We start from the raw sequence: 16,735 nt of genomic DNA, 5'->3' as shown, positions 1-16,735 counted from the left end.
GCAGGCCACTTCCTTTATGAGAAAGATCATTTCTGTCAATACTGCTGAAAAAAATACATGTTTAGAACACCTAAAGTCTCTGAGATTCTATGGTAACTTGCAGATAACCTAGCTGCAGGCTACCACTGAAACGTAACCTCTACAAATCCCCCTCTAAACAGGGTAATATATGCAGCTTCACATGTGCCTTTCCAGAGTATTAGTCTTGCAGTTCAAAAAAGATTGGGAAATAAAAGCATATCCAAATAACCTTCCACTGAATAATTGTTCATATGTGTCCTCATTTCTGGAAAACAAAGCCTGAAGATGGAGTAGGATCTACTCTACGTCCCCTTTAACACCAAAAATTCCAAGCTGTCACTTATTCTTTCTGTAGCACAAATGAAACTCTTGGAGAGCTGCAATAACATCTCTATTGCAACTCTGCATCTTAGCATCTTTCATTCTGATGATCTACCTCATTCTTATTAATAATTTTTTCCTAACACTATTTTTTGAAACTAAATCATGTACAGTCAATCATGACCTTTCCCTTTAGAGCCCATTTATCCCAGGTAAGTTTAACTCTTATCCTCTATGTCTGTAATAAGTTTCAGACCCCTATTAATTTTCAATCTTCTCTAATCCTCCAATTACCTGGTTTAATTACATGTTCTGTGCCTACAGGGTCAGAACGTCCTGTAGCAATCCAGATTGAAAAAGATATGAAATATATTGAAAATATATGTGTGTGTATATATAAAAAATAGTCTAATCCTTCATATACTAGATTATACCATTTTGTGTATTGGTTGCATGTTAGGCAATGGACTGCCAATAGCAAAAGTTGCCTTTTGGCTCCAAGCATTAGATCAAAATCATAGTGGTCAAATGAGACAAGTTACTGACATGATCTTACAAGAAACAGAGGCATGCACACAAACACCGTCACAAGCGCCTCGGTGCGAGCACATGACTGTACTCTCAGAGCTAGCTCAGAGTACTCCCACAGCCCTCATCCCAATCCTTACCCAGTTCTGCTGATAGTCATGACATGATCCTAAGCGACAGCAACAGGCCACTGGAACAGCCTGTTTGAACTAACTTACTCTCTGAAGGCAACTTAGCATCTCCACATGCTGTGTGACCATGATAAAATCCTCTCCTTCCTGCCTCATGACATAGGCAAGCTCTGTACTGTCCAAAAGGCTTCTTGAACTAGAAAACTCTGCACTTTTCACCACACACCAGGTACAGTTTCTCCTGAAGGATCTGTAAGGTCCAACGAAGCCCCACAGCCACCTAGAAAAACAGAACAAAACAAAAAAATGGGCAATTGAAGATTCATTCTGTCTCTGACACTTACTCCCTGTTTTTTTATCCACTTTGTAATGCTGGTTTGTTTTCTCCATTTGTTCCCTTGTAGGCTACCTAAAGAGACACTTGCAGAACCAATAAAGTAATTTAAGTCCTGAGCAGACTACAATATTTATCTGGAAGCAAGCAAGTGGGGATGAGCCAGATTTACAGACTGTACAGCAAAGACACATCTGACCAATTTTGCAATAGCAGCCACATACCAAATACTCTACATCAAACCCATAACTTTCACCACTAAAGCAGGGCTTCAATGATGAAAAAGCTATTGTGTCTTTATTTAAATTGCTTTCATGGTTATTGTAATCTTATCCCTAGTGTGATTCACTTCCCACAATTCACTACCTTCCAAAAAAATTAGCTCCCCCATAACCCCCACCTTTGATAAAGGGAAGTTCCTTCTGCTCTAATAAATTTTACACACTGCTTACTCTTGCCCTGTTGTCAGGGAAGGCTCTTGGGATTTTCCACTTTTTGTGAAGGAATGCTGCTGTAAGCTCAGTTTCTAGCTGTAGAAGACAACTGTGTTTAGATTCAAGATTTCTCTAACAGATTAAGTATGTAGTATGTACTTATTCTAATAAAAGCATTACATTAACAGTACTGTACAAAGACACCATTAAATTATGCATATAGTGTTTACAGAGTAAACATTTTTTGGTTAATTATTGAGCCATTACTACATATTTAACTACCTATAAGATACCCGTAGCATGCTTAGCTTCATCTGAAAAGGGTATTTAAATTCAGCATTAATCAAAGCCCACCTGTTTGGCCAGCAGCGTGGGACTGAACCAAAGCCTTTTACAAACAAGGTAATGTAAGAAAGTAAGGATAAGGGTATTGTTTATTAAGATTTATGTTAAGCCCAATGTAAAGGTTAGGTGTAAGAAACTAAGGATAAGGGTATTGTCTATTAAGATTTATGTTAAGCCCAACGTAAAGATTAGGTGTAAGAAACTAAGAATAAGGGTATTGTTTATTAAGATTTATGTTAAGCCCAATGTAAAGGTTAGGCAACAAAAAAATGTGAAATCACTTACTCAAACAGTCACCGGACACAGCTTGTGCAAGATAAGATAACCGCAATCACTTACACAAACTAAACCAAGTACCGCTTATACAAACATAGCAGATGTTGACTAAAGATAACAGTAAGATGTTTCAGGAACTGGCAGAAATAAGATAAAACAACTCCATATAAGGACATATGGGTAAAAGGTCAACTATAGGATGAAGGAGAAAGACTTCTTACTTCAGCCTCAACGACCACCAGGAGACAGAAGTGACCCCCTAGCAACAGCTGAAGCATGCGCAGAGTACCTCCACTACTTCATGAGCACGGAAGTAAAGATGTATAAAAAGGGACTGTTTGAACTGCTCAGCACGGCAGTTGTCGGAGCGCAGACTCCCCTGTCGTCCAGCGCTGTTTTTGCTCATATCCTACTTGCTATAATTAATAAAATTTTAATTGGATTATGATCCGTTGTGGTCTCAATTTATGACAGTAAGGACTGCCATGAACTTTAGTGCTGCAAGACTGAAGCCAACAGTGCTAAACCTCAAGTGCAGCTGCCTAGAAGCAGAACCGGCATATAGCCTTCCTGGCCCAATTGTATATTGTGATATTCATGTCAATGATGAACAACAAATACTAGCCAAATTCCTCAATCTTTACCCAGGCAACAGATGCTTCATCAATAGAAAATGAACAGTTTTATTATACTGATATATGATAGAATGATACTGTTGCGGCTCTGAAGTTACACATAAACATAGTTGTAGAAATCAAATGCAAATATGTTGGAGACTGTACTAAAACATCTTTAAAAAATGGGGCAACATACTAGGAACATATTCATCCCTGTAAGAATGCAACAGAAATTGCTCTTCCTGCATTTCAGACCTCATTGTTACAAGCTGATCATGAACCAAATACACATTTAAAATGGAGAGTTGACACATTACAACACTTAACACTAATTTCTTCTAAATGAAGAAGAGTAAATATGCACATGAAGAAAAACACTGCCAAAATTAGGAAAATTAACATGAGATTGCTAAAAGCTGGTTTATTAGATAACATTTTTTTTTCTTAAGCTGGTTTATTAGATAACAACTTTGAAAGCAGACAGCTTTGACTAAGAGAATACCGAGAGCGGCGCTGCGCTGCAGGATGATCCACGAGCTGCTGCTGGCGCTGAGCGGGTACCCGGGGGCGGCCTTCACGTGGAGCAAGCGCGGTGGCCTGCAGGTACGGGCAGAGGCGGACCCGGAACCCGCCGCTCCATTCCGCTGCCCTCATCGATGTTTCCCTGCGCAGGTGTCCCAGGAGCTGCCGTTCCTGCACCCCAGCGAGACCAGCGTCCTGAACCGGCTCTGCCGTCTCGGCACCGACTACATCCGCTTCGCCGAGTTCGTGGAGCAGTACACGGGGCACGTACAGCAGGTGGGACCGCCGCAGCGCTCCGCTGTGTTTCCCGGGCAGCCGCCGGTCCGGCCGGGCTGCCCCCGGCACTCGAGTGTCCCGCAGCGAGCTCCGTGCGGTGTGACTAAGGGGGGCCGCAGAGCGGCGGAGGGCGGCCCAGATGCAAGCTCTCCTCCCTGGGGAGGCAAAACGTAACGGTTTCTGGTCAGTGCAGGAATCTGCAGTGACCAGTGCCTAAATTCTAGTCACAGGCGTTTGTGAACTGTACAGAATGCTCACCCCTGTGTTGTAGTGAGTCTTCCTCATGGTTTGTGCGGAGGTTTGAGATCCAAGAATCATGCTTGGGTACAAAGAAGTTACCAGTGGATCCCAGCACTTGCATCTGCCCATAGAAGAACCCAAAATAATTCTGCTTAAGCTGTCTTTGTGGCAAACTTCTGTTTTGTTTTTCTGGGCTCGTTCTGGCTGCTGCTGAAACATTGCACAGCAACGCCATTATTCTTTAAACCTGCACTGGGGAGCTGATGTAGATGTTATTGTTTGGTTTCAGGACCATCATCCATCTCAGCAAAACCAGAGTGGGTTACATGGCATTTATTTGCGAGCCTTCTGCACAGGTCTTGATTCAGTGCTGCAGCCTTATCGACAGGCACTACTTGACCTAGAACAAGAGGTAAAGGAGAGAGACTGGGAAAAAGATGCTGCCCTGCTGCTGACAGGTTGTGGGAAGTTGTCATATCTGCAATTAATATGCCAACTAGTAGCAGCTAAAGAGACAGTATTTTCCTTTCCTAATCAGGAATGTCTTGCAAATTATTCCTGTGAGATGCTATTATAAATGACTCTTCATTCTAATAAATGTTAAGCTCCCTCTAGCTTCAATTCAGTAAGTGCCCCATCTGCCTCAGAGCCCACTGCTGCCTCAGACTACTGTGACTTCTGTTGTCTGTTGTAAAGGTTTAGATTAATTTTCACTAGATTAGTAGCTGTAGTATCTTGGGTACTGTTACCATGCAGTGGTTGTTATACCCTAAAATAGGACATAGCCCAAAATTGGGGGGGGGGCAGGGAAGGAAGAGGGGGAAGCTGTGGGAATGGAAGATTTGGAATAGAGGCAAACGTGCTTTTTTTACTTATCCATACCTGATTTTGATTTTCATTAATTGCGTTGTTGTTCTTGCAGTTTCTGGCTGACCCTCATCTTTCCGTCTCACATGTTAATTACTCCTTGGACCAGGTATGTCATATTAATAAACAGGTAGTGCTCTCCGGTTACTCTTATCACTCCTGGAGTCTAACAAGTGGGTAGAATAAATAAAGGTTAGTCTGTCATGTTGTGCTATTTATTTTTAACACCTCTACATTTGTAGTCCCTTAATCGTGCTCAGAGGATCACCTGCACTTTGATACAAAGCTTAGGTCTTGCACCTTGTCCCTCACATATTTCTCACCGCTTGTGTTTAGCCTGAACCTCAGCTGAAATGTGGTAACTTCATGAATCTCAGTCCAGTGGAGGGAGAACATACTTCCTAAAGATTCTCATGTCATGTTTCTAATTTGTGGAGAAAGACAGATAATAGTTTCATTAAATTATTGTAATTAGCTGCTGTCCACACTTACTCAAGTGTAGTTTTTCTCTCTCTCTTGCATAGCAACCTAATTCAATATTTTGTTCCTTGTTCTGCAGTTTCAGTTACTCTTCCCCTCCGTGATGGTCATGGTGGAACAGATCAAGACTCAGAAGGTACAGTGAAACTGTAGCTAGTTTCTCTTGACAAGTTTCCTCTTTAGCTGATAAAGTTCTTTCTGCCCCCACTACAGACCTTTAATGCTAGGAAAGAATGTGGTTTCAGTAATGGATGCTGTATTCCCAGTACTGTTGTATAAGTACTGAATAACTATTTTGCAAATCCATTTGCCCTGGATCTGACTTTATTATCAGTGTGGTCTTTGATGACTTGAATCACAGTACACTTCACAGCACGAGATGCTGCTGGATGCAACTTATTCTCTGAGTGTTTTCTCCCACTGTCATTGGGGGGGAGGGGGGAAGCAGAGCTGATGTTTCCAATCCACAGATAATCAGTTTTTTGTTAAAGGAAATTCTTCAGAGAAGCTTGGATGTAGAACCACACATAGTAGGCCTCATTCTTCACTACATGGAGTGTGTTACATCTTTCTTTCTGTAAGACTTGTGCAGCTTGTTATGGCATTTTCCTGTTAGCAGAAAGCACAGTGTTTAAATGTCTGAAAAGGTCAGTACAAATTGAAATAACAGACCTAGTCTAACCATGTTTTCTTTCCGCAGATTCATGGATGTCAGATATTGGAGACAGTCCACAAACATAGCTGTGGGGGGCTGCCTCCTGTTCGCAGTGCTCTTGAAAAGTATGTAGATACAATAAAGTTGTTACTTCATTCTTCTGTAGTAACTGGAGTTAGTGTAAAAGTGTTTTATCTTGTAAAAACAGTAAAATAATTTAAGATACAGTAAGATACATGCAGAACAGGCTTGCATGATATAAAAGTAGGAGTAGCATGCAGTGAAAACTGTCATAGTCCCTATTTTATATCTAAAGCAGACTTCTGACAGGAATTAAGGCTTTCTCCGTACTTTGGACTTAAGGCTGAGGAAGGTTAGGATCCTATGGTTTTTTTCTTCTTTGGAGGTCTACATGAACTGGTTTGCATATGGTAGACTTATTACTGTGTTTTGATGCTTAAAAAAACAGTGAGTTTTGCTAGGTTTGTATGTCCTTGGGGAGAAAGCTGGGCTACTTAAAAGGTAATTTGTGTTCATGCTGAAATGGTAATTGAGTAGAAACTGCAGAACTGGAAAGCCACTGCAAGCTTACTTAGACATCTGTTGTGCTAGCAGACCTCTGTGGAAAAGCCGCATATTCAGAGCATATGTTAGTTTAGTTTTGCAAGTGGTTGGTCCACCTTCCTCCAAGAAAAGAAAAAAAAATTCCACATTAGCCACTTAGCATTGCCATAATGCCTGACTGGACCTTCCAGAATGATGTATAATGGTTTCTTGATTTCTGTGTGGAAAAGCCTCACTGTGCTGCTTTTGACTTCAGGATCCTGGCTGTGTGTCATGGAGTCATGTATAAGCAGCTCTCTGCCTGGATGCTGCATGGATTGCTACTAGATCAACATGAAGAGTTTTTTATCAAACAGGGCCCCTCTTCTGGGAATGTCCCTAGCCAACCTGAAGAAGATGATGATGACCTAGGAATTGGGGGCCTTACAGGAAAACAGCTACGAGAACTGCAGGACTTGGTAAGACTGCAAGTCATAGCTTGGCATCCTTTGGTTCCTAGGCACAAAAGAAGAAAACTACATTGTCTTTTGCTTCATTGTGAGCTATGCTGGACTGGACATATATTGAGAGCTGGTAGGATGGGAAATCAAAAGAATATTGTAACAGGTCACATTTAGGCATAAAGGACAGAGACATACCATTTGGCACCATTGCATAATCTTAGAAAGGAAGCCCTATGGGTGGAATCTGTGATACTGTTATCTGTTAATTGGAACTGCTGTATTCACCCTGCTCTTGACTGGCTCTTTTCTGATTCCTTACAGCAAACACTCTGATCTGCTCAGAACAGGCACAGGTGGTAGTGTGAGCAATTGCAAGGGGAAGGTTGTGGAGAGCTTGGGTGTTGACTTGTTTTGCACCCTACTGGCAGCTGGGTCAGATACCTTTCTTGCACAAGTGTTTGTTGTGCATATGTCACCTAACATGGTCATGACATTACTGGAGAAAAATGTGCTTTGTGAGAGTCAACAGGCTGCTAAGAATATGTCCAGAGTGTGAATTTAGGGAGCGACCTGCCACTGTAGCGGGGAAATGCAGTAGATCCTCACATAAATGGCATATCATTAAAATGTCCTTGTGCAAAGCAGCTTAATTGAGTACTCTTACACATTTTTGGTTTTTGTTTTGTGGTGGTTTTTTTGTTGCTTTGGTTGGGTTTTGTTTGGTTGGTTTTTTCATTTGTTTTTGTTTGTTTTTTTTTTTCCGTGGGGTCTCTGACAGCGCTTGATTGAGGAGGAGAACATGTTAGCTCCATCTCTAAAACAGTTTTCTCTGCGAGTAGAAATGCTGCCCTCATACATTCCTGTGCGGGTTGCTGAGAAAATCCTTTTTGTGGGAGAATCTGTGCAGATGTTTGAGAATCAAAATGTTAACCTGACCAGAAAAGGTAAGGAACATCTTTTTTGTGTCCTTTGCTCAGTTATGAGTGACTGACAAGTACATTCCACAATGCTATATTAGCAAATTCCTCAACAGTCACTGACTATTGGCTGATACTCTTCAGAACGTACAGATGGTTGTGCCTGGACAGACAGTGGTCCCAGTGTTCTGACTGATTCCAGGGGAGCAGTAACTAATAATACTTTCCAAACACAGTCGCAAAGTTCACAGCAGCGAGTCACCATGTGATTTGCTTTGGATGAATAAAGTCACGTTTTCTTTTCAGCTTGCAATCCTCATCCCTGACAGATGCAGACAGACACAAGGGCACATCTTGCTCTGAGTGTGTAAGTTGCAAAATGGTGTCACAGGATTAAAATGCATCCACAAATATGAGATTCATTGCAAGGTGGTTCCAAAGGTTGCTGTGGAAAACAAATGAGTAAGATTCTTCTTTAAGACAGAAAGAGAGGCAGTTCCAGCTGATGCCTGAGAAGTTTACACTGGAGATGGTCTTCAAATATATTCCTATACCATTTGGGGAGTACTACTGTGGCGAGTTGAGTGACATTGCAGAGAACAATGGACCAATTAAATTGGACTATTTTCTTGCCTTTTGTAAGGCAAGAAAAGGCCTTTCTTTGCCTGTATCTATATCTTATATGGTCATATAAGTCTTATTATAACCTTAGTGCTTATGCCAATCACTGTTTTCCTGGTAATGTCTGCAAAAGGTTGGGGGTGGGAGGGAAAGATGCAGCATCACGTGTAAGTCCTCCATAGAAAACCCTACAAAAGGTTTTCTTGCAAAGAAGTGAGTTGAAAAGAATCTTCTAGATTAGCTGGTTTAAAAAAAGTTAATAAATCCCCAAGTTCAAGCAGTAGATAGATTTGAAAGGGGTGGGGGTAGGTGCAGAACCAAACTAACTGCTTAATATGGCAAAAAAGTTGTGGTTCAAAGAACTAGATCAGTTCTAGAAAAAAAGGGCTGCAAGTGGAAATCATTACATAGAAAATACTTGGGTTTTTTACTGATACCACAGCACTGCCATGGCAAATGTCTATACTGTAACTGTACTTGCAGTAGCAATCTTGTAGCTTGATACTTGTACTTTGAGGCCTCCTCAACTTCACATTTCCCACCAGACCTGAGATGATGCTGCCTGAAGTCTTTCTGCCCACGGTGCTGGAAGTGGTCTGCACTTCTCCAAATGGTATTCCTTTTCATTGTCCAAAACACTTTTCTCATTGCTGCCCAGGCTCCATCCTAAAAAACCAGGAGGACACTTTTGCAGCAGAGCTACATCGACTCAAGCAGCAACCGCTCTTTAGTTTGGTGGACTTTGAATCGGTGGTTGACTGGATACGGAGCACTGTTGCTGAGGTGAGGTTCCCGCTACTACAGCAGTAGGAAGATAACTACTACACAAGCTGAGAAGCAGTTCAGATTTGTGAATGGCTGGGATGGGGGGGGGGGCTCTTTAGAAAGAGTGACTGAGCAACTGTGGAAAGCTGCAGGTAGATTTCATGTTCTTACTGGGCTTAGAGCTTCGTGTTTCCCCAAATCCTAACGACTAAAGGACATTAACAAACACTGTGTACTTTCATGGGGGAAAGAAGTCAAATGACTTCAGAACTTTTCATCATGCTTTCAGCATGATAGATGCTATCTCACTGGTCAAATTCTTTGCTTTGGCAATTTTTAGCGTTTCTTTCATTTGGGATAGGAACCTGAGAAGGTGGGGAGGCAAGAGAAGTGGGGAACAAAGCTGGGGTGAAACTGATTTCATCAGAATTTGGTTATTTTTTTTTGTCACGGGCCTTCATATTTCTTAGGCAGGGCTTCTTGCTGGAATACATCAAGAGTATTCTAACTGCTAGCATGGACTGCTCGTGCACAGGATTCTTAGTGTGTTCTCTTGTGCATTACATAGGTGCTGTTTTGTATGCATCTCAAGTATTTTAAGACAGCTACTGCTCTCACTGAATGGGTTTAGATAAATCTGAGGTGAGGTTTCTTCTGGTTTTTTTTTTTTGTTTCTTCACTAGCATCTTTGGAAACTGATGGTGGAAGAATCAGATTTACTAGGACAACTAAAGGTAATGTAACTGCTAGCTTGTTTTTGCTAAAGCAGCTTATCCTTTCTTTCTTTTTGGGTACTGGATGAAATTCAGAGCTCTCCAGCTATGTTTTGAAATGGCAGAAGTCCAAGCAATAGTGAAACAGATGCTATCAGCTAGGGTGCTTAATATTTCCGTTCAGGTTTTCATATGCTTATATAAAAAAAAAAAATTACCTCCACAGATTATAAAAGATTTTTACCTTTTGGGAAGAGGCGAACTATTTCAGGCCTTCATTGACACTGCACAGCACATGTTAAAAACACCACCTACAGCTGTAACTGAACATGGTGAGTGTTACTTACTTGTTTACTGAGCTGTCTTTGCTGTGGTATAGCAGGAAAATGGTTAGTCATTAGTACAGAAAAGCTCTAAAGCTCTATCTTATCCTCTAGATGTTGTCATTAGTTTTGAAAGAAGAGAGCACTTGTAAACATCTGACTTTCAGATGGCAGGTTTCTCTCCATATTTGAAACTAGTGAAAATAGCATGTCAGTGTTGCCTTTTATGGTTGAGCATAAATAATTAATGCAAAATTAGCACTAGCTGCATCATCTTGTGTGGTATCTGCTCTTTCTTTGTTAGATGTCAACGTTGCATTTCAGCAGTCTGCTCATAAAGTGCTGTTAGATGATGACAACCTTCTTCCTCTGCTTCACTTAACCATTGAATATCATGGAAAGGAACATAAAGGTATCTGCTTGCTTTTTTAGTAGTGAGTTACGAGAGGAGATGATGACCTTGTTTTCAACTCCTATTACTTATCTTTCTCTGAAGTTAAAGAAATGTTTTGTTCCTTTTGCAGTTACATGTGATGGCCTAGCTTGCTTTGTCTCTTAAGAAGAAATTCTGTTCTTTCTCCTTTTCTTCCTTGCCATGGTTGTCTTGACTAAGAAGATGACTTAATTCAGCACCTCATTTGTTTTCAGATACTTCTCAGACTCGTGAAGGGCCTTCCCGGGAGTTATCTCCACGTGAAGCCCCTCCATCTGGATGGGCAGCTCTGGGCCTTTCTTACAAAGTTCAATGGCCACTGCACATTCTCTTTACTCCTGCTGTTCTGGAGAAGTAAGTACTAGGTATGGTCTTTATATCTTCAGCTACAGGTTTCCTGATCTCAGGCACTTACTAATGTGTTGTGGGTCTTCTTCTTCTCTATGGAGAGAAAGGTAGAGCTACAGTACTTTTGTCTTGCTCTTTGAAACTTTAAGATGATTCTTTCTACTTACACATATTGAGAGTACTTGTAATGACAGTGAGACCTCCAAGATGCTAACAGAGTTTGTGAACAGTGCTACTTTGACAAAACAGTGTCAGCTCTTCCCTCCTTATGGTGAAATTAACTTTGTGGTTTTGGGGTCAGTAATCAACAGAAACAGAAATCTGTTACTCTGAGATGGGCCATGACCTGATCTGTCCTGTCTGTTGGCTGGCAGCCACCTTGTTTCTTTTTCTAGTCCTGCATTGTTACCTGCTCCAGTATCTGCACCCAAGGAAGATTTTAATCTTGAACAACTTTGTGTTTTTTGGCTGTAGGTACAATGTTGTATTCAAATACCTGCTGAGTGTGCGACGAGTCCAGGCTGAGCTACAGCACTGCTGGGCTCTCCAGATGCAGCGCAAACACCTGAAATCTAACAGAACTGATGCCATCAAATGGCGTCTGAGGGATCACATGGCTTTTCTTGTGGACAATCTTCAGTATTACCTGCAGGTCAGGATTATAGAGAAAGGAAACCTGTATCAGTTAATCAGGAACAGTCAGAAATGCCTGGAGTGAGCACGGAAGCCCTGTCTTTCAAATTTCAGATTCTTTGTACCTTAAGGAAATCGGGATTTCCCTTTGAACAACTCTAGAACTTTCTCTGAGTTCCCAGATTTAGTGCTACAATTATAGTCCTTGGATTTGTGAATCACTGAGTTTTTCTGAAATGCGGGAGTTTGGGCCCTCTACTGCTGCTGCTGCTGCTAAACATTTGTGAGAAGCCACAGTCATCTCTGAAGTAACATTGTTAAGATACCATCCTGGCTTCTTTCCTTGCCCCCTTCAGTGAACTCCAGTTTGAGTTAAATAACAAATTCTGTGTGGGTTTTTTGGTTGTTTGGTTTTAAGAATTAAAAAGCCCCATTCTGACCATTTGAAGTTTAAAAAAAAAAAAAAAAATTCAAATGTAAACAGCTGTTAATACTAGCGTGATTTTCTGAGAATTAGGTATCATTTTGTTAACAGCCATAACAGCTGAATTGAGGGGCCCAGCTTCCTATATTATTCAGAGTAATCCCACTGAGCTATTGCACTGCAGCCTTTGTCAGGAGATTCCAGATGGTATCTCTCAGTGTAAAATTCAGAGATTACTACCATCAAGTACCTTTATTTACATGCTAGCTATATATTTTTTCAATACTTTATCTTAAAGAATGTGACCTCTTTCTATTTAGATAATACGTAGGCGTCAAAATTGTTTGGGCCCCCCCTTTAATGTGCTACTGTTGTATATAATACCCCATTCAGGACACAGAGAGGTGATCCTCAGCCTCTAGCATAAGAACAGCAATAAGGAAATTTCATAGAATCATAGAATCGTTAGGGTTGGAAAGGACCTTAAGATCATCCAGTTCCAACCCCCCCTGCTGTGGGCAGTGACACCTTACACTAAATCATATCACCCAAGGCCTCGTCCAGCCTGGTCTTGAACACTGCCAGGGATGGAGCATTCACAACCTCCCTGGGCAACCCATTCCAGTGCCTCACCACCCTTACAGTAAAGAACTTCTTCCTTATATCCAATCTAAACTTCCCCTGTTTAAGTTTTAACCCATTACCCCTTGTCCTATCACTGCAGTCCCTAATGAAGAGTCCCTCTCACGCATCCCTGTAGGCCCCCTTCAGACACTGGAAGGCTGCTCTGAGGTCTCCACGCAGCCTTCTCTTCTCCAGGCTGAACAGCCCCAGCTTTCTCAGCCCGTCTTCATACGGGAGGTGCTCCAGTCCCTGATCATCCTCGTGGCCTCCTCTGGACTTGTTCCAACAGTTCCATGTCCTTTTTATGTTGAGGACACCAGAACTGCACACAATACTGCAAGTGAGGTGTCAGGAGAGCAGAGTAGAGGGGCACGATCACCTCCTTCGACCTGCTGGTCACACTCCTTTTGATGCAGCCCAGGATACGGTTGCTTTCTGGGCTGCAAGCGCATACTGAAGCCGGCTCATATTCATTTTCTCATCAACCAACACCCTCCAGTCCTTCTCTGCAGGGCTGCTCTGAATCTCTTCTCTGCCCAACCTGTAGCTGTGCCTGGGATTGCTCCGACCCAGGTGCAGGACCAAATTTCCAATAAGGAAAGCCAAGTTTCTTACACAAAACTACTGTCTGATCTGAAGTACTCCCATTCCTCAAGATACTAATGAGATTTTTTTACATACCAGGTGGATGTACTGGAATCTCAGTTCTCACAGCTGCTGCAGCAGATAAATGCCACACGAGATTTTGAGAGTATACGACTGGCTCATGATCATTTCTTAAGTAATCTGTTGGCTCAGTCTTTCATCCTCCTAAAACCTGTAAGTAGGTCTTGATTCCACCTTTTTCTACAAATTCTCCAACTGCCCTAAGAAACATGCCTTTTGAACAGGAATAACAAACCATCTTTCTTTAAACAGATCGTTGATAGCCTCCTGCAGAAAAATACAGCATTTAGAAATAAAGCAGGTATAAACTAGAACAGATAATTGAATTGCAATATTTTAATTTACAGTTGCTGAAGGTGGATGCCTTCCTAGGCATTTTAAATCAAGATTTCCCATTATTCAGTTAACCTTAGTAACTGGACCTTTTGTTGCTCTATTTTTCTGACAAGTAATTTTATTAAAGAAGTTCCAAGCATAAAGCTGAGAACTGCATTCCCAAGGGGCTCATTCTGAAATGCATTAGATTAGGAAAAATTCCCTCTCTTTACTCACACATTAGAGAATAAAAATAGTTGAGATGTTCCTGAGATGACTTTAAGGGTATTTTTTAATTGTTATTTTAGTAAAAATATGTTACAGTGGTGCTAGTACTTTTATTAAACGTGTAGTCTCACAAACACATTCCCAAATAAGGTTGTTATCAGTGAAACACAACAGTACCTGAGATCTTGTGTGGTTCATTTTGCTCTCAGGCTGTGGCATGAAGGTGGCAGAATACTCATTAATGAGTCTGGAACTTTGAAGCGTTCCAGTAGTTAGATCTGTGAGCCATTTGGGCTTTCTTACTCTCTTGAATGTAAGTTACCTTGATCAACTGATAAAAGTGAAACCAAAGACTTGACCCACAGCTCTGGCTGTGCTTTGTTCTTGCTTCTCAATCCTGAAGCTGCAGTGAAGGCCTGTGGGCTGGATAGGGAAGCCAGTGTTCAATTCCTGTGTCTATATCTTATATAGACATATAAATCTTATTATAATCTTAGTGCTTATGCCATTGTTATCCTGGTAATGTCTGCAAAAGGTTGGGGTGGGAGGGGAAGATGCAGCATCATATATAAGTCCTTCTCCATATAAAACCTTCCAAAAATGTTACAGGTGTGCTCTAAACGTCTTCCTTACCGATTGGAAAATACGGTATCAGCAATAACTTAATTATGAATGCTGCGACTTTTCAGATACTAAGAACAGCTTTTTCTGGGTTTGACCTCTATTTAAACTTACATTACAACTTCTGTTGTACTTTTATCCCTTGCAGGTTTTCCACTGCTTAAATGAAATTCTGGATCTTTGTCATAGTTTTTGTTCTCTGGTCGGTCAGAATCTGGGCCCACTGGATGAACGGGGAGCTGCACAACTCAGTATTTTGGTGAAGGTGAATCTGTGGTTATCTGGACCTGTTCCTTCTGCCATGCAGACATTTGCCTAAGTAGTCATATTGGTTTTAACAGCTGTAGAACAGGACTGAGTTTAAGCTGAAACCTTTTATATGAGTACTTGCAATGATTTTAATTAATCAATGCTTAATTATACACAGAAAAAAATACACAGAACCTACTGGAATAGAAAAGGAGGTGGTTATCAGTTGGTGATTCTGCTCCTCCTTTTGGATACCTATCCGCTAATAATTATGGCAGCTGACAGCTTACCTTATACTGGAACACAGGCATCAATTCTCTTAGAGTGATACCTTTCTTCAGGATGTTAAAGGGTTGTTTAAGCAGGAACAGAAAGAAAAAGCTTGTTTCCCTTCTTGAGAGTGCCTGCCCAGAACTGACTTCTTCTTATTTGTAGGGATTCAGTCGTCAGTCATCACTTCTCTTCAAGATTCTCTCTAGTGTTCGGAACCATCAGATAAATTCTGACTTAGCTCAACTGCTGCTACGCTTGGATTATAACAAATACTACACCCAGGCTGGAGGAACATTGGGCAGGTACAGATATCTTCATGGTTGTCTGTGGCATTATCCTGAGGTACTCGAAGTACAAAGTGATCTAAATGATCATAAGTAATTTTTATTAATTGTGGAAGCTGAAATAATTAAGAGCAAAGTGTTGATAAACACTATGACAGAAAAGTAACAAACCAGCATGAGTTAACTTTTCGGTTTTTTATGCTTTCTCCCCATCAAGTTTGTTTTAGCATGAAGTTGAACTAGTTGCTAGTTCACACAGGTTGAAAAATGCTGATGTGGGTTGATAAAGAGAGTGCCTTGAATAATGTATTTTTAATATCTACCCTTCTCTTGCAGTTTTGGGGTTTAAGCACCAAGACCTTTTCTTCAGGCCGTGACCAATGCCATGTTAAGCAGTGGAAACTGACCTTGGAGAGCTTGCACTGAACTGAGTGTTAATTTGTGGCTGGCTCTTGCTGGTGAAGCCCTGTTTCAGAAGGAATTGGCAGGAAGCGCCACTTACTGTGAGGCTGCCCTGTGACTGCAGAAAGCTACTCCATGTTTTCCAAGCTACTAAAAACATGCTTTTTACAGCCCTGCATGTATGTATAAATGTTTCTAGGGAGGCAGTCTGTACCTCTTCAGAAAGTAAAAAAGCAACAAGAATTACTGTGTCTTGACTCTTCAGCTGGACTATGATCTTTTGCAAGCTGGAGTATGGAGGAAGTGGTCTGTTGTTCTTGACTTCTGAATAGAGCCATAGCTTCATTCATAGTTCCACTGCTTTACAGTACACAGTGTTTGCTAATAAAATACAGACTTGCAGGTAAATGAAACAACTGCACTAAAAGCCTGAGCGAAAGGGGGAGGAAAGAAGGGTTTTTAGGAATCTCTTCTCATACAGTGCATTTTTCTAGTCTATAGGTAAAGGAGCCACTAGTGGTGTCACATGCTTTCTCTATAAAACATAATACATTTTGTGTGCTAACGTTATGCCCATCAAGACCAAAGTAGGAGCTTTGCCTTGTTTAAAACACAAGCCTCCCTCTGCTGGCATAAAAGAGCTCGAACTAAAACTGGGGAGAAACACTCAGGATGCCACCTCTAAATGCTACTAGCGACTGTCCTACTGAACCAAAATAAAACCATCTTGTCATGCAATTATGAAGAATATTGTCAGTGTCTGCACCCAGGTGCAAAGGGCTTAGAGTGGCACAGCATTCTGTTCCATGAAAAGCAGCGTTTGGCAGGAACTTCTTGCATGT

General features: G+C 41.3%; 2 protein-coding genes across 2 annotated transcripts in view; one reads left to right on the top strand and one right to left on the bottom strand.

The window, feature by feature from the left end:
* The window catches only part of IQGAP1 (IQ motif containing GTPase activating protein 1), a 65,349-nt gene extending 64,007 nt beyond the window's left edge, over positions 1 to 1,342 (bottom strand). Inside the window, exon 1 of the mRNA XM_057401354.1 lies at positions 1,228 to 1,342. Within this exon, the coding sequence (XP_057257337.1) occupies positions 1,228 to 1,327 (100 nt within the window). The 5' untranslated portion in view covers positions 1,328 to 1,342. The remainder of the gene's footprint in view (positions 1 to 1,227) is intronic.
* A 2,178-nt stretch (positions 1,343 to 3,520) lies between these two features.
* On the top strand, positions 3,521 to 16,631 carry TUBGCP4 (tubulin gamma complex associated protein 4). The gene is made up of 18 exons (XM_057401352.1): positions 3,521 to 3,610; positions 3,680 to 3,805; positions 4,335 to 4,457; positions 4,968 to 5,021; positions 5,472 to 5,528; positions 6,093 to 6,172; positions 6,868 to 7,069; positions 7,833 to 7,998; positions 9,251 to 9,375; positions 10,041 to 10,091; positions 10,297 to 10,402; positions 10,698 to 10,805; positions 11,042 to 11,180; positions 11,649 to 11,826; positions 13,540 to 13,674; positions 14,834 to 14,950; positions 15,370 to 15,509; positions 15,828 to 16,631. Exons 1-18 carry the CDS (start codon positions 3,533 to 3,535, stop codon positions 15,838 to 15,840), a joined length of 1,998 nt encoding a protein of 665 aa, XP_057257335.1. The 5' UTR covers positions 3,521 to 3,532; the 3' UTR covers positions 15,841 to 16,631.
* The last annotated feature ends 104 nt before the right edge of the window (positions 16,632 to 16,735 follow it).

The sequence above is a fragment of the Pezoporus wallicus genome, unplaced genomic scaffold, assembly GCF_028554395.1.
Source record: "Pezoporus wallicus isolate ANWC-B61680 ecotype Strahan unplaced genomic scaffold, APGP_CSIRO_Pwel_v1 contig_12204, whole genome shotgun sequence".
Classification (NCBI taxonomy): Eukaryota; Metazoa; Chordata; class Aves; order Psittaciformes; family Psittacidae; genus Pezoporus; species Pezoporus wallicus.
Note: the sequence above shows the minus strand (reverse complement) of the source record. Positions and strands in the feature narration are given on the sequence as shown.

Coding starts and splice junctions, on each gene's coding strand:
- TUBGCP4 (XM_057401352.1), top strand. CDS start 3,533: ATGATCCACGAGCTGCTGCTGGCGCTGAGCGGGTACCCGGGGGCGGCC. Junction 5,529..6,092: donor AACAGATCAAGACTCAGAAG/GTACAGTGAAAC, acceptor TTCTTTCCGCAG/ATTCATGGATGTCAGATATT. Junction 7,999..9,250: donor TGTTAACCTGACCAGAAAAG/GTAAGGAACATC, acceptor ATTGCTGCCCAG/GCTCCATCCTAAAAAACCAG.